At 49.7% G+C, this 21,464-nt stretch overlaps 1 protein-coding gene across 9 annotated transcripts in view; it reads right to left on the reverse strand.

The window, feature by feature from the left end:
* Positions 1-12,073, reverse strand: part of LOC110545021 (uncharacterized) — a 34,775-nt gene extending 22,702 nt beyond the window's left edge. For 6 of the 9 annotated variants that reach the window (XR_009593609.1, XR_009593607.1, XR_009593611.1 and 3 more), the window contains exons 1-2: positions 11,306-12,073; positions 355-434 (exon numbers count right to left, since the gene is read on the reverse strand). Coding sequence is in view for 1 of the 9 variants with exons in the window: in XM_060388886.1 (XP_060244869.1) it covers positions 355-434; positions 11,306-11,762 (537 nt within the window). In the remaining 8 variants the exon portion in view is untranslated. Of the gene's footprint in view, positions 1-354; positions 435-3,794; positions 8,927-11,305 lie in introns of those variants that run through there. The other 3 variants (XR_009593606.1, XR_009593613.1, XR_009593612.1) reach the window with 3 other exon arrangements.
* Positions 12,074-21,464: the final 9,391 nt, after the last annotated feature.

Genomic DNA, 21,464 nt, shown 5'->3' on the forward strand with positions numbered 1-21,464 from the left:
TCTGGTTTGGGGTTAGGCCTCTGCTTCCTGTTCCCATTCTGTACACTAGGGAACCGAGGCTCAGAAAATGAAATGATGTAACCGTCAGAATATAAAGCCTGCCCAATTTGGCTCACGCTACCCTACCCCCCAACCCCCTGCATGTGCTCTTCCAAAAGGGAAAAAGCCCTGGAACCCTGGCCCAAACGGTACTGACACCATACCCACACCGGACTCAGTACTGCCGCTACCCTCCCACTTTACATCCACCTTTAGAGTGGGCAGCAACACATTTCCCCTGATGCTGAGGCAGCAGCTGACAGACTGACGGACCCACGGGAGAGTAGGAAGAGGTTAAAAAAAACTCAGACTCACCACTCCTAAGGCAGCTGCGTCGGGTTTCATCCATTTGTCACTTCCGCTGTTCTCTAATATCATCACCAACAGGTACAAGCCTTCAAGTAAACAAAGTACTTCTATTAACAAATGGGCGTGGGGGGGGAGGCTGGAGTTCCAGGGGATGGGCAGGCGTCGGGGAGCCCCGGGCCCTTCCTTTCTTCTCTCCCAATGCAGAAACCTCAAATGCTCTCTACAGGCAGGGACACGGACGTTTGACTCCAGAAGTGCAGAGGTCAGTGCTTAGCACATGGGAAAGGGGGAAAAGTGCAGCTTAGCGATGATTACATCATCACATGTACACAATTCCCAAAATAAGCAGTTATCATCGTCTGCAAATTATTGTGGCTGTAAAAGTTCTCTGGCCTCCAGTGTGTTGATATAGCCCAATAAATTCTGCACTTCATTATCTTGCTGATAGACTTTTTTTTTTCCAGTTTGGACTTAAATATACTTTTCAACCATTCAAAATATTTATTATTTGAATTTTTTTCTCCATGCAGGCAGGTCTCAAAATAATCACACATACGTCGACCCAGAATAGCTAGAGGCCCAACCCCCTTATAGTGAATAAGATATTAATAATTCCATGCCCCACAAGGTAGAATTTAAGGGTACTGCTACGGTGTTCACGCAGCAAAACAAGATAAAAATTGGTAATTAATTAAAATGCGGAAGGACCTTTGACATGTGGTATTTGAAGTCTTAAAAGATGGCGACCAGGTAGGTTTGGTGAGATGGCTCTGCAGGTAATGGTACTTGCTGGCCAAGCCTGACAACTTGAGTTTGGTTCTTGGAGGCTGTGTGGTGGAAGGAGAGAACCAGCTCCTGCAAGTTGAGCTCTGACCTCCACACGCATGCCATCCTATGCAAATGCCTTCAGGCACAAATGAGTGACATAAATAAATACACGTGTATGCGGGGACCAAACTTAAACAAAAAAATGGAACTCGGTGACGTTGCTCCCTCCGCCAGCCCTTCCACAAGACCGTGGAGTAGGCTTGCTCCTCGGCACAAATGCAGCTTGTTTATTTTGACCTCAGTTCTTCGAATGTGTTGACTCCGCAATTAAAATATGCCGTGTGTTCCAACAAGTACTAGGCAGTGGTAATGACAGACCAGCCCATCTGTGCCTTGAGAATGTATAATTTCTGTCTATAGTGGAATTTATATAGAGGCAATTATGTGGAAAGTGTTTTGCGTGGTACTTTCTTCCTTTCTATTTTTTTTTTTAATACTGTCAAAAAAAAAAAAAAACAAAAAAACGAAAACAACAACATTGGGTGCCATGGAAAGTGCTGAGATTTTGCCCATTTTTTTTTTTTTTTTTTTTTTTTTAAACAGAGTATAACGTTTTACATTTGGGAGACAGGGTCTATGATGCTGACGGAATTCAAAGCTTAAGGTGGAAGTGGACATTTACAATCTCCCCAGACACGTAAGGGCGGTATGACAGACACACACTAAAAGCAATGGGTAAATTTACTCAGAGCGGAAGGTGATAATTTTACAATGAAGATATTTCTATGAATTATTTTTCTGATGCTTTCCCCTTGCCCAAAAAGAAGATGAATTAACACTCAAGAAATTCTACCACCACATCCACCCAGAACTTAAAATTGGAGAGTTGTTCACCTACATTCATTATTTAAAAACAACAACAGGTGAAGGGTGGGCAGCTATTAAAATGCAAATTCTTTCAAGCTGATAGCCTGCCTTTCTTCCTTGCGTAATTCTCTCTTTGCCATGCTTTTGCCTTTGAAATATATTACACTGTTTTTCTCCCCCTATTACTTTTATTTTGCCACTAGTGTTTTATCCGATGCTTGCTAAATATTTGGGTGGAATGAATCCTCCAGCTTGCAGCAGCAGAATGTGGCTGTCATAATCGTGAAAATGTTTTAATTATCTCAGCTATATATGCCTGTCTCCGCAGCCCCAAACCCTTCGGTATCTACTGCTGCCTAGCATAAGAACAAAAGCAGCCGGGCTGGGCTCCTTTTTCATATTTGGTGTTGTCTGCTCCAGGCGGCTGCTGCAGCCAAGTCCTCGGACACATAGGGCCCATGTGCCTTTGCACTAGGGAAACAAAGATGTCTGTACTTGGGAATTTTCCTCTTCCTGCACAGTGGAACTTTCTGCGTTGGATTTTCCAGTTCCCATAAATCAAGACCCCAGCTACCCTCAAACAGAGGGAACCAGACTGTGGTGGAGGGCGCTTTTGTCAGCCTGCCAGAGGGGTGGAGGTGAGCGGGCAGCTGGACTCTGCAAATGTCACCTTTTTATAAAGGATGGGGCCTGGGACCAAACTGAGACAGTCACTAACTCAGCTCGCAGGCAGCACAGGGCATGGCAAGTTACACAAAGATCCTAAGGGGTTCCTAGCTCCGTTAGCCACAGTGTGGCTAATGTGAAGCCTGGCACAACTCTGCAGGTGAGGAACCGGCATAGGACAGGGACTAGACAAGCCTGGAGACCACTCAGTGCTCTCCAGAGGTCTGTCTGGTGGCTGGTGTCCATGGGCACCTCTCACCCATCCTGGCCAGGTGGTTACTGGCCAGGCACATTGCTATGAGGTAGATCCTTCCATTCAAAAGTGAAAGAAAGAAAGAAAGAAAGAAAGAGAGAGAAAGAAAGGAAGGGAGGAAAGAAAGAAAAAAATCTTAAAAACAAGTGCTTAAAAAGCAGACCGTCAAATAACCCCAGATTTTCCCCACACTACGCTGTCGGCCAAGAAAAGCTTTCTTGCTTTTTTCTTAAAAAAATAAAATAAAATAATAAAATTAAAAATTAAAAATAAATAAATAAAAATAAAACGAAAGGTAGAGAGAACTAAATCCCTAAACTGTGGAAATGGTGGCATTAGGGATGCAGGACAGAATAAAAGGACCTCTGTTTCTGAACCCAAAAGTCCTCCCTCCCGTGTGTGGCTGGCCCTGCCTGTGCCCTTTGCTGGAGGGACCGCACGATGGTTCTGGGTTTCCCGTCTCTGCTATAACCGGCACTGCCAAAGATTAAAAATTAAAAAAAAGAATGGTAGTGAAATAATAAGATCCCCTTCAACAACAAAGCAATACAAGGCAAGGAAGGGTAGCTTGCTGCCTGATGCCTCCTCCAGCCCTCGTTCAGCTCCTACCCGAACACGCAGCCACTAGGAGATGCCGAATGTGTGTTTTCATTATCATTTCGAAAGCCATAGCTTTGGATCTTAAAAATAAATGGCTTGGCTTCTGCTTCTTCCCTGCAGTTTTTGGCAGTGCCTGCTTCACTCAGGATTGGGGGTGGGGGTGGGGGCTCTGAAATAGAACTGGGGGTTTGGGTTAAGCCAATTAGAGGGAAGAAGACGTAACAGGCACGGAGCGCAAGATGGCAGGGCCCTCTGCTCGTCCCCAGCGGGAGAACGGGAGAAGGTCACTTACCAAGGAACTGGAGAACAGGGTCACTTTCTCAAAAGCCAGGAAGTGAAAACGATGTCCCCTGCCCTGGCTGGGGAAGAGGGCTCTTGCCAGCCAGCAGGCCGTGCCCAGGTGACAGCCTCTGTCAGACAGGCTCTTGGGCCTCCTGGGCTCTGGCGTCCATCAGTCCGTAGGTCCTGGCCTGGGCCTTGGCCGCTGGGGCACCCGGGGGTTAGAACTGCCAGGAGCAAGTGGCGCTGGGGGAAGGCCCTGCTGCCAGCCTAGGAGGACGAGGAAAATGCTACTTTTGTCTCCTGCTCTCTCTCATCTGGCACTGGCTCCCAGGGAGGGGGGGCAGAGGCGGCCGCTACAGCTCAGCCCCGCCCACCGGGAATTTTCGAAAGATGCTCGTGGGTGCCTGGAGGATGGCAGACGTGGCAGAGGCGGGTGGGCCGGGTCCCCAAACCCACTACCAAAAAGAGGCGGGGGCTGGAAGACGGGGAGAGGAGGGAGGATGCCACAGTGCCTGACCACTCAGCAGCTAGCCTGAGGACGCCTGGAGCACCAGCCCAGCCCCAGCCCAGCCCCAGCCCAGCCCCAGCCCAGGCGACAGCCAGCCCTGTAAATGGGCAGGGTGGCCCTGGCGCCATGTTGCGACTGCCTGGCTAGCCAAGCTGTTCTGAGGGGCCTGGAGTCCAGGCGGTCCAAACTGCTCCAGATAGAGGCCGCATTGTTCCTATGCTGGGTTCTAGAGAGCGGCAGGGGGTGGCCGGCACTCTGCTGTTCTCCTTTTGGAGAACAGAGCTCTCACCCCAGCTACTCCCTGAGCAGGGCTCTCAGAGTGACCCGTCCTAATCTTGGAGACTAAGAGCTGCCCAGCCAGGAGCCTGGACTGTGGGTTTGAATTTAGCTAGTGTCTAGCCTCGGTTTTCTCATCTGTGTAATGAAGAGAGAGTATGTCTCCCACTTGTGGTAGCTGACGGGCTGCAGAAAGAAATACACCTTATGCTGAGCATTTTGCTTGGTACCTAATACCCCTGAGAGCAGAGAGGATCCCAGAGTGAGCGAGCAGCCAAGAACAAGAAGGAGTGTCAGGGAGGACAGCACTCTCTCCTCTCAGATTCTTCAGCATAACTAAAGCCATTCCTTGTCACTGCTTTGGGGATCATTCCTATCCTCCAGCCTTCTGAAACAGCCAGAGGGGCTAAGGGCCTGAGAGGGGCAAATCTGCCTGCCTGTGCCAGATCGGCCTGGCAGTCCTCTCAGAGTGTCACTCTGGGGCCTTTATGTGATGTCAGAGGTACTCAAGGCGTCTGGAGTATGGGAAACAGTGCATGAGCGGGATGTGCCATCTCTCCTCAGACACCTAGGCACCCTGGGGCCAGCTCTGCCACAGAGGATGGTCTAGAGGAACCACTACCCATGAGCCTAACTCCTCATCACGTGGGACACACTGAGGGCCTTTCTGCCCATAACGATTCAGGTAAAGCGTTGTCAGGCAAATCATGTAGACCTGGCCTTCCTTGGGCAGCCTGTTTGTTTTATACTGCTTTCTGCCTGCTCAGGCACTCACGCCGAAGGCCAAGAAAAGGGTGGGTAGAGTGAGCTAGGAGGAAGCTTCCCGGGAGGAGTCTCTGGTCTCTAGCTCGGGCTCTCACGCACACGGCCACGTGACTGCTTGCCAGCTGACGCCAGAGACAAAGCAGGTAGCATTCCGATGCCATGCGCTCGACCAAGAACGCCGGGAATCCATGCCAGCAATGGCTTGGCATGGCTGCCAAGAGCCTGGCCCTGGGAGGAGAAGGGTCCCTATGCTGTGTGAAATGGGCCCTGTTCTGTCAGTCTACAGTGCAGAGAAGCCATTGAAACCCGACCAATGGCTATTTGGGGGTCGTGCTGAGACAAGGGAAAAGAGGCAGAACCTGTATCACACAGCCATAAGGGGAGGTATCATACACACACACACACACACACACACACACACAATCACTACAATCAGAGGTGATTACCACCATGCTCAGCTCGCCATATAGGAGACGACAGCTTCGCCACAGCTACAGCAGGCCATTGAGGCCTTGGGACAGTGGAGCACCATGGGGGGTGGGCAGTGGATCCTCATCGGACCCAACTGCATGCCATAGGCCTAGCTAGAATCCCCGCCAACCAGCTTTCCTCTACATGGGAAGGCAGTTGACGTGAGAAGACTGTTAAGTTCTCTGTCCAGGTCAGAACCAGCCTTGTCAGGCCCGGGTACTGTGAAACCCAGAGGAAGACTGGCCACAGCTGTACTGCCCAAAGGGACAGGGAAGGCGGCTGCGGCATTGGTGTAGTTTATAATCATTTAAGATGTAATCTTATTTTTTTAAAAGCCTAATTTGGTTGTAAATATCTTTCTTAAATATACAAAAGGAGATTCTAAATTTAAGATATTTCTACCGAGTACCCCTCTGGCCAGAAATCCCAGTAGTAAGGAAGGTTTCACAGACAAACCCAGCCCGGCAGCGTTCTCCTCTAATCTGAAGGCAAAACTTAGACAGCCTCAAAAAATACATCATGGGCCTTTTCACTCTGCGTGCCATGTGTGTACACTTTACAACCATAGCTGACAGTCCTGACCTTCATCCTTACCCAAGCCTGACGGCCATCGCTGCTCACAAACCCTCCCCACCATTGTCTGGACAGTGAATCCTGGACACCTGTGCACACACATCTTCATGATAAGGAAACTCCAGATTCCTGAGACTCCAGATTCCAGACTCCAGCTAGAAAACGCCAGAATCTGACGGCAAGACTGCACTGCATTCTGTGCCTGCTTCCTCAAGCAAGTGAATGTAACCCATGTTTTGGGGTTTGGGATTTTGTTTTGTTTTGTTTTCTTCCCAGGGCACAAGATTTCATCCTTTCCCATGATTTCAGCGCATCCACACCTGTACTCACAGCCTTAACTGGACATCCTGAAGTCTCTCTGCTTGGCATTTTGGAGATGCATGTTAGTGGGGGTGCTAAGAACTCCCAGCATTCAAAACAAATTAAAGATTCAAAAGCAATTTTAAAAACGAAACCTTACTCAGAAGATAAATATTTAGTTTACTAGAACATTTTGTGTGTGTGTGTGTGTGGTGAGTAGGTGTTCCCTAATCATGACCTATCCCTTGTCTGTCTTCTTCCACTGGTTCGGCAGGAGTCTCTTGACTAAGGGTCACCTGAAGTAGCAGGTGTCCTCTGACTAAGGGTCCCCCTTGGGATCCCCAGAATTGCATGATGTTGGCCCTCTCCAGCAATCCCTATACAAACCCCAGCCATGACACTCTGAAACTCCGGAGTGAGCCTCTGCTGCTGGCCTGGCTTTTAAGGTGGCAGCCACCGGGCACAGCTTGGGCCAGATCAGTCTCTGGAGAGTAGGCTGGACATACTCTCCTTGGTATAGAGGCCTCAGGGATAAATCCAGGGCATTCAATCAGTTCAGAAGACAATCTTTGTGGTTCCACGTACCGGGTTAGTTTATCACGGGTTCCAAAATACTTTCTATAGTCGGAAATGTAAAGCAGGGCCAGTGTGGGCTTCTCCCCTCCAGGCAGACTCACACAACCTACGGGCCACTCCCAAGTTCATCTGAGAACAGGATGTGAGGCAGAGGAGATGGCACTGGAAAGCCACAAACCTGTCTGATGAAGCCCCTGGAAAGTAATTCTGTCTCTTCCAGTCTGTTTTATGCGCTTCCATCCTGAAACCCAGCTAGGCTGACCATACTTGGCCTAAGGGAAACCTCATGTGGCTCATAATCCAAAACCTGGCCACCTTTCTAAGGGTTGTAGACGTACCCTGGTGGCCTTGGAAAAGAAATCACAGACGGAGAAAATAAATTAGTGAAAGTTTAAACAGCACTCCACAAAGAAAGATGAACATGCATGCTGAAATTTCCCAAGAACCACAGCTCAGGGGACTTTCGTTTTCCTCCTGTAAACCTCTGCCCTAACTATGTGGCCAGAGCCTACAATACTGGAATAACAGCCCCAGCCAATGGAACACTAGTCAGTCCTCAAAATAAATATCCCATACAAAAGGTTCAATGTCTTTGCTTGAAGACAATTGTTGCTTTTTTTTTTTTTTTCATCATCCCTATAACATCAGAAAGTGTGGCTAGTACCCTTAAGATTTCTTTTTGTTCCAACAAGGTGCTTTGAGAAAAAAGCAATCTTGCTGGGTCTTTCTGAACAAACAGCCAGGAGAAAAATCTCTCCAAAGCAAGCTATTTGGTCAACGTATCAGGCCAAGGAGCACTTCACTCACCACAGTGGCAAAACTTTCCTCTCAGATTCCTTCCTGGATCTATAGTAAGAATGCTGGAAGTTGCCATGGCCCCTCTGGACCACCATCGGGGTACAAAGTTCAGACCTGGACCAGCACCCTGAAGTCATTTTCCAGGAAGATCTCATCCTGCCCTGTGAAGGGGTGGCATATTATGAGTCCCCAAGGGAACCCCGGTCTCATCTCCTGTACCTAGACCCACAACGCATGGAACAGTCACATTCACACCAAATCCCTGGGACATGGAAAGTTTTGGCTTTGCAAGTTCCCGCCAGCCAACTCTAAGGGGCTATGGAGTCAACTTCTGTGTCCTCTCTGTATAAATCAGAGGAGTAAGATCTGTTACCTAAAATATAACATAATATATCACATTTAATACTATGCACAAGGCATTAAGTGACAAATGTATAATTACAGTGATTTCATTTACAGTAACAACCACAGCACAGCCACTGGATGCTCCCAGAACTTATGAAAATAGTGTTGTCTGTATCCTTTGAGATTGGCATCTCTATCCCTTTCTGGAATGCTCAGGGTACAGACTTGAGGAGGCAATAGGACTTGCCTTGGGTCACATGGTGAGCCGGCGACAAGGACAAATTAGAACGTGGAATGCTCCAACTCCACGCCCTGATGTGAGCTTGGGCACTCCAGCCTCCTGAGTTCTGTATCAGTATTCCGCTTCGCTCCACACATGCAAATGCACCCTGAAAATCCAACCATAGCAATGCAAACAAGGCATGGCAGTTTTAAGATGTTTCTTGCCGGGCCTGGAAGGCCTAGCCCTTCCCTACACAATGTTCCTCTTTCAAGGCCAGTAAGAGGTTCTTCTGATTAGAAGGGAGCACCCATCCAGCAGGGTGCCCATCTGGACGGGCAAAGTCCTCCACACCCCTCTCCTCCTGCCTTGTCTCCTCCAGGACCTTGTCTCTGCTGGACTGGGGTAGGCTGTGCCCTGCTGGGGACTCGATGGAGCCAGGTAGACAGATTCACACAGAGGTCGCCAGCCAGAGGTGCAAGCCACATTGCTACAGAGCCTGAAGCGGGTTGCCATGGCAGAAGGAACCAGTAGGCCTCACTGGCACATAGGCCTGGTGCTTAGCCCATCCACCCTCTGCCAGTACCCCGGAAGCCACTTGCCCAGGATAGCGTGAGGCATGGTAAGGCTCTGGCGAGGCCACCCTGGGCTTGGCCCTAATTTAATAGAAAATCAGGCATCCATGCCGGTAGGCTGCCCACAACAGCAGTCCATTCCACCAAGGCCCGCCTACCTGTCCCTTGTATTAAATCCAACAGGGAGAAAAAAAAAATCAAGAAGTATTTGTTCCCTCTTCAGAGCCTCCTCTTTTGTGTATGTGTGTGCCCCCCCCCCAATAAATGTTGCCAAAACAAGCTATTTGAGCATGGGAAGATGTCCTGAGCAGCCTCCCCAGAAAAAAAAAAAATGCTTAGTCCTGTTATTTCCTGGGTACTAGGGTATGCTCTGGGCATACACAGGACCCTGATGTTTGCCGAAACAGTGGCCTTGCTTCAAGGTCCTAGAACCACCTCCTCGGATGCTCTGGCCTTTCCCGTTTGCCTTGTGTTCCACACAATGGCCTGGAGAGAAGTATAGATGTCCACTTGTTTGGGGGGGGGGGGGTCTGCTTTAGTCCTAAGCATAATGAAGAGCCTTGACTAACTACCAAACAATCTCCACCCTCCAGCCCTGTGCCGTGGGTCTTGTGTGGACTGCCAGCATTTTCCAGACAAGGCTACAATGGAGTGTAAGCTTCTGCTAAGGACCCCATCATGGCCAACGCTAAACCAACCGGCTCACCTTCCACATACTTGCAACGCACTTCTACAGCTGAGTTCATTCCCAAATTTCTCACCCAGGGTTTTGCATTTGCTAAATACCTCTGATTAAGTAATAAATGAGAGCTCAAAACAGGGGTGGTGAGCAGCACAAAGCAGTCTAACAAATAAAAAATAATAAGAAAAATAAAATAAAACAGCTGGTCAAGGTTGGACTTTGGTTACTGTTCAGGCTCTGCCAAAAAGAGAGCCTCCTTACTCTTCGGAGTTCTTATTCTGGATCAACCAGAGCAGGCACCACAGGAAGGTAAGCACAGAGCAGGCCTGTACTTCTCCGGCCTCGTCCACATTCGTAGAAACGGGGTCTCAAATGCCAGCGTGTGGCTCTGGGGTGTTATGGAAACAGATGCTCCCCCCACACACACCGCTGTGTGTGATTTGAGGTGAATGCCCCCAACAAGGCTATCTGGGCCACATCTAAAACGTGGGGGCAGGCTGAGCAGTGTATTCACACCTGCAGCATAGCTATACGCAGGCAGGCTTAATCCCCACGGCTGTAGTTTAGTTTTAACCCAGGCGGCGTACACACAAGTAGAGACACAATCTCCCAGACAGCCGGAACCTATGTGCTCAGATAGAATGAAGCTAGTGCTGGCCTGGAGAGACCACCTAGGCTTTTGAAATCCAACTTTGAAGAAATTAATTTCAGTGTTACCTAAAAACTCTATTAAAAATGACATCCAAGACAAATTCTTTCACCCCCTTTATTTGATCCCCACACACCTCCTCAGGCCTGCTAGCCGGGCTGTGTGGGCCATCTAGAAGGTGCACTTTTTACAAAACGTTATGAACTGGGTGTTTTGTTTTGCTTTGCTTTATCTAACTGCCCCATGAGCAAGAGTTCCCCACTAGAAGCTTCCTCGGCACCCTGGGTCTCAGCTGCTACCCTTAACATTCACCCTGAACCAGCTCTCTGAAAATGTCCATCCAGAATGGAATAATATTTTTCAAGTAAGGGTTTGGTAAAACAGCTCAAATTTTCAAGAAAGGGCTTTAGCTTCCAAATAACATTTCTAAACACCTCCCCCTACACACACACACACACACACACACCCCAGATGTTTTCTCTTTTCTATTGTTTAAGATGCCGGCTATGTTTTATACACTCTCGATAAAATTTCTACGTGGCTAGCAGCCCCCACACCTGCGATCAGAAGCTGTGGTTCACAGATCCCAAGTTCTGGATACAGGACAGCGTGGCATTCTTTGCAAGCTGGCTGGCTTCAGGTTCAAAAGCAACCTACCTCGGCTGTGTCCCCTGACTGGGAAAGGCAGACCCTGCAGAAGGGTCTCTCTTAGAATATCTGTCCATCAAATATTTAAATGCCAAGTAGCTAAAGTAAAAAGAAAAAAAGCAAAAAAGCTCTTACCTCTCCAACCTTGATCAAGCCCGCGGTGCACAGGTCCACCGCCCTGCCAGGCAACCTCTCGGCCGCGGCTAGCGCTGCGCTGGCGCTGGCGTGCCCTCGGCCGCTGGCTGGAGTCCGGGGGTGACTCTCGCCAGCTCCTGGGCGCGCAGAACAGTCGGGGGCAGCGCGGAGCTGCTCCTGCAACTCTTCGGAGGGCGGATCGACCGCCGGCAAGCGCACGGCGAGGCCCCAAGCCCGGAACCCACCGCTTGGGCTCTCCCGGCTTCGGCAGTCTTGCATCCAACGACCCACCAGGCAAAAGAGTGGCCCGAAGGATCGAATCACGCGTCCACGACTGGCCCCACTGGAGACCTTTGTCCCGGACGCAAACGAGAGCGTGCCGGCCCGCGTGCGCCCACGCCCTGCCGCGGAGGACCCGGCCGGCGTGCCCCGTGACTTTCTCCAAGTTCACGTGCATCCCGGAGCGGCCAGGCGGGCGCAGCGGGCCCGGACGCTCAGAGCCTGGCCGTCGGGCGGGCTCGGGACCCACGGCCCAGGGCGCAGGCGGGACCACAGTGCGGGCCACCGGGGGCAGCCGGAGGGCACCGGGACGTTGCTGGCCACTCGTCTGGCGCTGCCCGGGCTCCGAATGCAGCGGCAGCTTGGCACAGACGCGCCGCGCGCCCGGTGCATGCTAATGGCCGGCGGGCGCGCCATGAATTATTCAGCAGCGGCGCGGAGAGGACGAGCGCTGGCTCGGAGGGCGGCCTGGGCCGCGCGTCCCCCGCCGCTGCAGAGCGGCCGCACCGACTTCCCAAACTTTCCCCGGCCCGCACCGAGGATGCGGCCCCCGCGGCGCCGCGGTCCCCGCCCGAGCGCGCTGGCCGCGCTTCCCCCGTTGCCGCCTATTTTATGTCTTTTGTCTCGGAGTTGGCACCTGTCCCAGAGAGCGCGTTTCCCTGCCCACCCCTTCGCCGCCGGATCGGGGCGGGGGAGGGGGCACGGGGGACCGGGGAGGAGGGGACGGGGGGAAGCGAGGCGCCCGCGCGCCCTGCGTCTTGGGGAGACCGCCCGGGGGTGGCAGCGGCCGTGCCCAAGCACCCGGGCACCTCTGCTCCGCGGGGAGGTCAGGGCTGCGAACGCGCCCGGAATACCAAGGAAGCCACCGTGCCCTCTGCGGGCCGGTGCGTCCGGGCGTCGCCCCTCCCGGGCGGCCCCCACCCAGACGGGCGCGCTCGAGCTGGGCGGGCGGCGGGAGCTGCGGATTCGCCGTCCCGGCCCCGCGCCTGGCCCCGCAGCTCCGCGTGCGCGCCCCCGCGGGCACGCCGCCCCGGGCGCTCCCCGCCTGCGCGCGCCCGCCCCGCGGCCCCGCCCGTCGCCCTTGCGCGCCCACTCCACTGGGCACCGCACGGCGGAGACCCACCGGTAGAGCCCCGGGACCAACGCAGCGAGGAGGAGGGCTGAGCAGGAGCGCGTCCCCTGCCCGCGCCGCCTTGGCACGGAGGCGGCTGCCGGGGCGCGCTCCGCGGCTGCGCTCCAAGGCGCCGGCTGCCATGATTGCGGGCAGCACCCGGACGCGCGCGCACGCTCGGGGCGGATTGGGACCCTCGGCCGACCGCAGTCCTCTCTGCCTGCCAGCAGCCCAGTGCGCGCTGAGGACAGCCGCCAGGGTCGCCGAGCTCTAGATAGGGTACTGAGACAGCATGGTGGGCTGGATAGTGGCCGTGGCTTCCCACAGGAAGGGGCGCGCGCACGAGCGACCCCGCCACTCCAACTGAGCAAGGGGCGCGGTGCCCAGCGGGGTACGGCAGGGAGGGCACACTGAACCTCGCAAGTGGGTGTGGGGAGTAACGCACAGAACTGAGCATGCAAAGGGGGCGCGCAAGGTGCCTGGGGAGGCTTAGTAGGCACCCAGAGCCGGTGCCCACCTCCAGGCTCGGCCCCTTCCCGCTGGAAACAACTTCCTGCTACTAGGACCGGGGCACAGGAGCTGCAGGGGTAGTTCAAGGCCATGGCTTTGCTCTCAGCCCTAAGGCGACACTGCTGGCTCCAGGCCACACCGGGCCCCTAAAAGGGGGAATGGGACGGCTGGGCTCCAGGGCCTGGTTACTGGTTAGAATGCCAAGGAGGCCGCAGCGTCTTCCAGATCGCTTCACTGGCGCACACAAGCGTTTTCCAAACAGAGGCGGGCCTGGGCCTCAGGCTCTCAGAGACACAGGCGAACACAGGGTCCCTAGACTTGGATTCCGTCCTCCTGTCCAGACATGTCTGGATCACAGCCACTTGGACCTGGCTGGTTCTGGAGGTGTGTGATAGCCAGTTGACGACCAGGGCCAGGGAGAACAAGGCCTCCAGGGCCCATCCCACAATCTCTGTGCCTGTCTCTCCCCTCTTCCCCCCCCCCCCCCACTGGCCTTGGCATTCTAACCAGTGTCCTTTGACGTCATATCTCGCCATTCCTGTCAACCAATTGAAACTTGCCCGTTGTAATAAAAAATATAATTTTTTATGCCATTGGTAAATTCAAAAGTTCCTCGTGTGTCCCGCTTCCCAGGAAACTTCATTCCACGTTGTACCGGACTGCCACGAGGAAGAACCTGGACACACTGGGTAAAGCTGCCAGGGCCTTTAACTGCCAGTGACCTGCTTTAGAAGTTCTGTAGAACACTATGAGCCTGGCCTGGATGGACTAGTGCTAGAGCCACACCACATCAGTGCAGGCAGCCCCAAAACATACAGTTGGGGAAGGGGGGGATCAACTTTCATTTTCTACAACTGCCAGTAACCAAAGACAACCCGAACAAGTGAGCCGCACTCTTTTTGGGGGAAGGTGCATTGTGGACCCAGCTCTCAGGGCTGAGTTCCCAGGGCCAGAAGGGCAAGGGCCCCGCTGCTTTTTACCAGTGTGGCTGTACCGAGTCCCGGCCACAGGGCGGGTGACACCTATCTTTTCTGGCACTGTTTGGTCCTTTATAATTCTTGTTGCTCTCAAAATTCCCAGCCTCGATCAGGAAGAGTGGGGCAGGGTGACCCTGTGCTGGGCAGTCTCCTAAGGCCACAAAAATCCTCAGGAAGCCCCCTCCTACTGCAGCCACAGCAGGACATGGAGGATAACCTCAACCATGAGGTGTCATCACTCCAGCATCCCTCCTGGTTGTATGGGTGAGAAAACAGGAAGGATGTTTTGTGGTCTAGCAAGTTTTGAGGCTCCAGAAGAACAGAAGCTCCAGGACTGGGCTTCTGACCACAGAGATCCTGGCATTCTACATACCTTCTAACGCCGAATCTGGTTCCTCCAAAATAGTGAGCAAACTCGGGAACGACCAAACGGGGATTCTGAACGCAAATATTATGATGCTTATTTTCATGTGAAATTGCTCTCAAGTGCAAATTCTAAAATGGCTGCACCACCTTTGAGATGTGCTTGTGAGAGGAAAAAATAAAATAAAATAAAATAAAAACTGCATCCAAATGCCACACTATAATCTATTTCTAAATATTATAAATATTACAGGTAATGTGATATATGTTCTGTAATTAAATGGGTGGATTAAAACGTTGAATTTTTTTTAAAGGCACAGAGAAAAAGAGATTATCTTCCATTATATGCCACTTACAAGTTTTGCCCCACTAGCACAAATAGAGATTTGACAAGTGTGTCCTTACTGAACATGACGACTAAATGCCTGGATATTAGCTTTGCAATTTTCACCTGAAATCATGGTGTAATCACGCTGGGTTGCTAACCTTCTTTTTATTAGCTGGCCTTTTTTTTTTTTTTCACTTTCACAGAGTAATAAATTAATTTAATGTCTAATTTAATGTCTTCTCCCTCCCCCACCTTTCCAATTTTTATTTGGTAACACAAGAAATTGGGTGAGTCAGAGCAATATTCAGGAACACACACTTTCTAAAATTCTCCCTGTACTTGGCAAGGATTTGTATGTAATTTGGTTGCAAATTCAGAAATCAAATTCTGCCTAATTTAGGGAAAATAATGGCCTTTAGGTAATTCTATTGGGCATTATTCACTTTGGCTAACTTTTTTTTTTTTTGTCTAATTGCTATCAAACTATATTATCCAAAGGAAAAAAAATTAAACTATGCTCAAATGATCAAAAAAAGGGAACCTGAAAATTTTAAATTGTTAATGAGCATTTTTGCTAGACAATTTTGTGGTAAGGAACCCTTGTGTCCCTCTGGACCACAGCCATGGCTGGGGTCAGATGTTTGAAAATAAGTCCTAGGAAGCCTGTCCCTGGACCAGGATGTTTATAATATTGGCCTTATATAGTTATTTTTTCCTGATTTCTCCCAAGATCTGCCTGATGGGAATTCAGCCAGCAACTTCCTGCTATGCCCTTTCTTGAGCCCTGGCTTTTTCTCTGCTCGGCCCCTGGCCTACAGTCTAGCCTCAGAAAGCCGTGGGGCTGTACTTTCGATTCGCTTCTCTCCACAAAGACACATTTAATGGTGTTAAATTTTCAGTATCCAGGGCATTATGTGGACTTAGTAAACAGATGCACTTAATCTAGTTAAAACAAGCAGGATGAGTGTGAGCGGGAAATCAGGTTTTCACTCGGGTGCTGACGGTTCAACTTGCATGTCCAAGAATAATGGTGTTTAGAAAGCTGGCCCGGGAACCCTGGCAGTGCGGGTCTGCAGCCGCTCCTGGGTAAGATGCCACTTCAATCATTGCTGACAATGTGCCCTTCAGAGGAGCTGCGAGCCAGCTTTGAGTACTCTGTGAAAAGGCAATCCAGGCTTAGGATTTCTTTCTTTCTTTCTTTTTCTTTTGCCTTTGTCTGGGAGTGCAGGTTTGAGAGCCCATTTTACTACGCCTGTATCATACGAACTTGTGCTTCTATCTTGGGGAGGTGACCTCCTGACTGGATTATTTATAAACAAAACCTAGCAACACCCCTGTCCCTTGACTGTATATATGTACATATACATATGTATTGATTATGAAGGAAATTGAGAAAGGAAAGACACGCACTGATTCTTATACAGATAAACAGTGCAAGGAAATTCCAAGCTGTTAGGACCAAAAGCAAGCGAGCGACCATAGAAAAGATTCTTTCCTCCCAGGCGTGATGAAGCCGTTTTCAGAATCTTTTGCTTTGGTTCTCTCTGTTTTATGTCAAACTTGGCATTCGTTTGTCCCCAACAGTAATGAAACCCTGGCCGTACCATGAGCCTGTTTGAGGACAAAAGCAGACCCAGAACACTGCTCAACAACCACCACTGCCTCCATCTCCGCTGAGGCAGCACGCTCATCTCCCCACTCTACCTTCTTTCCATTCCTCTTTCTTTTTAATAGAAAGACCATGCTTACATGTGCCTGCAGCTGACAGTGAGGAGGCTCTCCACTCCCAGCCCTGGTGGGTGCAATCATTTGTGCTTAGAGAGACTCCCCAAACATCTTTAATGCACTTTGGAAGCTCAACCATTTTCTTTTTCAGCTACCCCGTACCAACATCAAAGCATCTAACCACCCCGAAAACATCTTTAAGGCATTATTATCTTTAAAATAGAAGGGGAGCATAACAACTTGGAATCGGTGATAAATGTATTTGGTCATAAATGTGTGTATTTTTATAGGTAATACATGCATAGTAGAATGAAGATTTCGCCTTGATTCAGATGATGAATTGTAATTAATTATTTTTCAATCCAAAGACATAACAACAAAAAATTTTAAAAGTATGAACTGAATATAAAGGGATTATTCCTGATGAAAAATGTCATGGCTAGATTCTTAGCTTTAGATGCAGAATAAGAAAAGGCGTGGCACAAGTTTTTAAACATTTAAGTTAAAATTACCTTTCAAAGGGAAGCGGGCGCTGAGCTAATTTTAATTGTTCAATTCTACAATTTCTAAAATGGAACCATCATAAACTAATATTCTTCTAAAGAGCCATTATGCTCATAGCATTTTATCAGCAATTTAGGATGTCTTAGAATTGGAGATTTTACAGATTTTGGTAGGAGGTACAAATTTCCAAGAAAATGAAAATACATTCAAATGTTTGGAAAACATTTTCCTCCCCCAAAAGGCCCCAAAAGCTGCCTTCCTTTTATAATGAGACATCTCTATTTCTTGGGAGCACTTTACACCTTGTTCATCCTTTACTGGGGTCTTAAAAAGCCACTCCTGTAATGATCACGTATTCTCTTTGCAGCACATGTAAGCAGAACTTAGCTGTGAGATTCTAAACTTCAGAAAACATCGAGTGTTTATATTTGTGTACGCCAGATTTTAAAATAATGCTGACACGACAACCAAGTCTGTTGAAAATTTGTCTTCTCCACAGCTGAAAGGAGAACATCAGTAGCTCTTCTGGTTTATACAGTTGAGGCAAGTTAGAAACCCACTAAAGATTTTACAGTAAGACGGGGTGCGAAGCTCATGTAGAACTAAGTGGCTCATTGTTAAATTGCAAGTGATCACAGGAACTGTTTTAAAACCCAAGACTTTACGGATTTTTTTTTTTTAAAGGACTGGGACAGAACTTAGCTGTCTTCAGATCAGGGACACAGTGAACATGGAAATTTTGGGGAAGGGGGCTAATTACAAGGTGCTTGGATTTGGGCCACTGCTCTTATTGATTGAAATACTCTTTTTATTTTAAAAGTCAAATATGATTTCACAGAGTGAAATTTCCTCTATAGCTGAATTTTCCTAATTATATCTAATGTCAACTTCAGTCTGAGTCTCCACACATGTCCTTTATGCAAGTGAGAAAATATCTTACCTATGTCTCCCGCCTCAAGAAAAGAGAATATTTAACTGCTGTGAAAGAAAGGTTCTGAAGGAGGAAAAAAAAAATGCTTTCATTTTGTTTCTGGCGAGCAACTTTTGCTGTGATTCCTGATTTCAAAAGAATATGAAGTTTGTTTTCTTTAACCAAAAGAAAGTGGTCATATAGGCCCCTGGACAAGAAGAGGTATGTATGACAGATGCAGATTTTGAAAATGTATTTTGAAATAACCAGAAATGTGAGTAGGCATTTCACTGCGGCCCTTGGTTTTCCGTGTTGTGCAGAGGCAACAATTTAAGTTTGCGTTAAAGGAGTTTTCACTTTTGTAAATGCCTAACCCATTAACCAGTTTTTCAACTCTGTGTTCTAAATTCCCAATGGGGTTCTGCCGCCCAGGTGCACTGGGGTCGGAACACTTTCTGTCGAGGGGAGGCAGTGGGCATGGTGCTGCCGGCTCCTTCTCTCCCTTTTGAAATTTCAAACTTGGAAATCTGTCCTGTGTTGAAGACTAAATTTACAGCAGGACCCCAAGGTTTACCAGGGAACTTCGTGAGCTGGGAGAAAGCCTCTCAACACACACCTGGAACCACGGATTCAGAAAAGTTAACCGGCTGTAGCCAAAAACCAAAATGCTCAGCCCTGAAAACAGTCTGCAAGAAACACTGAGTTCTTTGATGTGACAAGAATTATAAATAAAACTGCTCCAAGGCAGACAGGCAGAGAGAGACTTTAAGACAGCCTGTTGGTGGCTCAAACTTTAATACTGAGAACATCAAGTGTTATAAAAGATATCGCCTGGGTATGTGTGGGTGTGTGTGTGTTTGTGTGTGTGTGTGTGTGCATGCCTTTGCTTGTGCATGTTCATGTACGGCAATTCTGGTTCCTCCGTGGCCCAGGGGCCCAATCTGAAGTCCTACTGAGAGCCCTCCGCCAGGTGCTGGGTATGCCCTATCTACCACTTCCTGAGCTACACCCTTTCTCATTACACCTGTGCCAACACCCCCCCCCCAAAAAAAAAGGGAAAAAAAAGCGACCTAGATAACAGACAGATGCCTGATACAGCGAAGCTCTCCTTGCAATAAAAGCCATGCTTTGTGAATGAAAGCGGGGCTCCTGGCCCAGCACTCTGAAAGTTGCAAGAGCCTCGAGGCCATGTTGGTAGAGCCAAAGGGTGTACACTAGGCTGAGGCTCAGGCTGAAGATAATTCCTTCTGCCAGGCTGGACAGAACTATGAATGCCATGAACAGACAAATGGGCTACCTGGTACCCAGAGGACCAACTCCAGTCTCCCCAATTGGAACCATCTTGTTACCATGTTTAAAGGGAAAAGTTGAGAGGCCATCTCTCCCATGGTCAGTCCACACCTGACCATGGGTTTGACATGGTTGAGGTCAATAACAGCATTGCTATCCCTTAAGCACCGGATGCCATATAAACTGCTAAGCATTTTAATCATAAATGAGTGCCTCATTGTAGAGGAGTTTTCTCAGAAGGTAGAAGTGACAGCATTATGCGCATATACAGCAAGTACTTCTCAATTAGGCAGCTCGAGAGCACTGAGTATGTATACAGCAAGCACTTCACAGCTCATACAGCATGCTTCTACCTCAATCTCGTACGACCCTTCCAACCTGGGAGGTACAACAAAAACGATCATACTTCTTGAAAGACTGAGGCCCAGCAGGCAGAGAATAATGAGATGGCTTGGTATTACACAGACCTGGGCCTCCAACCCAGAAAAAAATAAAACCAAACAAACCAAACCAAAACCAGAAAATCTCAGGCCAGAACTGCCTTCAGCTGGTTCGGCTTCAGCAGCGGCCCCCCCTCCCCAGTCTGAACCCTGAAGCCAGCTTTGGTCATCTGAGGTTCCCACTCTTCCCAGAAAGGTACGTGCTGACCAGCTCTTCAAAACCAGACTCAAGGTATACAAATCACAGACACGTGCTCCCCACCGTGCCTTTGAGAGCCCTCATGAGAAAGCCACCTGGCCTGAACTGAGGGATCATATCTCCCGGGCTCTGCCCTCATTTCCCAGGTGCCAGCACCCTGAAACTGGAGCCTCCTTAACTAGGCAGCCAGAGTGGCTCCCAGCCCCATGCCTGCTTACAGCCACTCTGGGACCTAGCAAGGACTTGCCCCAAGGTCTCAGTATATCAAAAGTCAAGCAGTTGATGAGAACGGCTAGGGGAATCTGAAGGTCTCCTCTGACCTGCAAGGTCTCACATTACTTTCTCCTGAGGTCCCCACCCTCAGGACAGATTGCTAACTGTCTCAAAGAAGAGGAAGGCTAGCTTGGTGCCGTGGTCATAGACGGAACTAAAACTTGGAGAAAGCCTGAAGAAAGAGAACAATTTGGCAAGCCAACCGATGGGAGACCCCAGTAACAAGAGCCATCTCCATACGATGCTGCTTCCAAGCATTGGATTGCACTCAGCAAAGTTGCCATGCAGCTGCCTCCTCCTCCGCTCCTGGTCACGGCAGGACCCTGTTCCAGAGCCACCCTTACAATACCAAGGCGTGCCCTGGCAGCTCCAGAGTGCCAGGCTTTCCTGGAGCTAGCTTTTACCCTGCAAACAACACGTTCAGAAACAAACCTCACATCTTGAAAGTCTTTCTGGCAAAGCCTGGCAATAGTTAAAGCTGGGAACAAGACTATGAAATAGCTGAGAATCAGGCCAGAGGACCTTGCCCAGAAGAGCCAGAGGCTGAAGGACTCCGCCATCTTCAAAGGCAGCGGCTTCTAAGGGTCCTCTGCTTGTTTCCCTTCTGCACCTAATTACAAGAAAGTGTCTTTTATAGAAATAGATAAAAACCTATTTTCAAAACACAAGGAGTTAAGTCTTAAAAAGCTTTTTGGGATAAAAATTATAGCCTTGTCCAATACGGGTAGAAGAACAAAGAAGACATGGAGTGATGGGGCCTGAATTCTGTGCCTGCCGTGTGCATGGTGACCGATGTTAGTGTCACCTGGCATCACCCTCCACTGGAGGTGCAATGTGGAGAGGGAAAGAAGGGCTGTGTGGAGAAGGGTCTGAGGAGACCAGCTCTTTGGGCAGAGGATGCTGTCTTTTCCTACTACAGAAACAGATTTCCAAGCATCGGTAAAGAGCAGAAGGTATTAGAAAGACTAGTTACGCTCTCATCTCTGCATCCAACCATCTGAGATCCCTAATGATTCCCGGGCAAGTGGCAAACCAAGAGGACCAATGTCTCAACCTGGCCACAGGCCTGCTTGGGATGGTTTTAAGCAGGACCTAGGAGCACCAGCCCATAGGGTGAAGAGGATTTGGCCTGGCGCGCCTCCTGCAGGCAGTCCCGGAGCTTGCAGCGAAAGGAAGAGGGCTTCTTTCCTTGGCCTCAGAGCCATGAGCTAAGCTAAGCCGCCTAGGTCCTAGGTCCTAGGTGCGGCATT

The sequence above is a fragment of the Meriones unguiculatus genome, chromosome 8 (genome assembly GCF_030254825.1).
Source record: "Meriones unguiculatus strain TT.TT164.6M chromosome 8, Bangor_MerUng_6.1, whole genome shotgun sequence".
Taxonomy (NCBI): Eukaryota; Metazoa; Chordata; class Mammalia; order Rodentia; family Muridae; genus Meriones; species Meriones unguiculatus.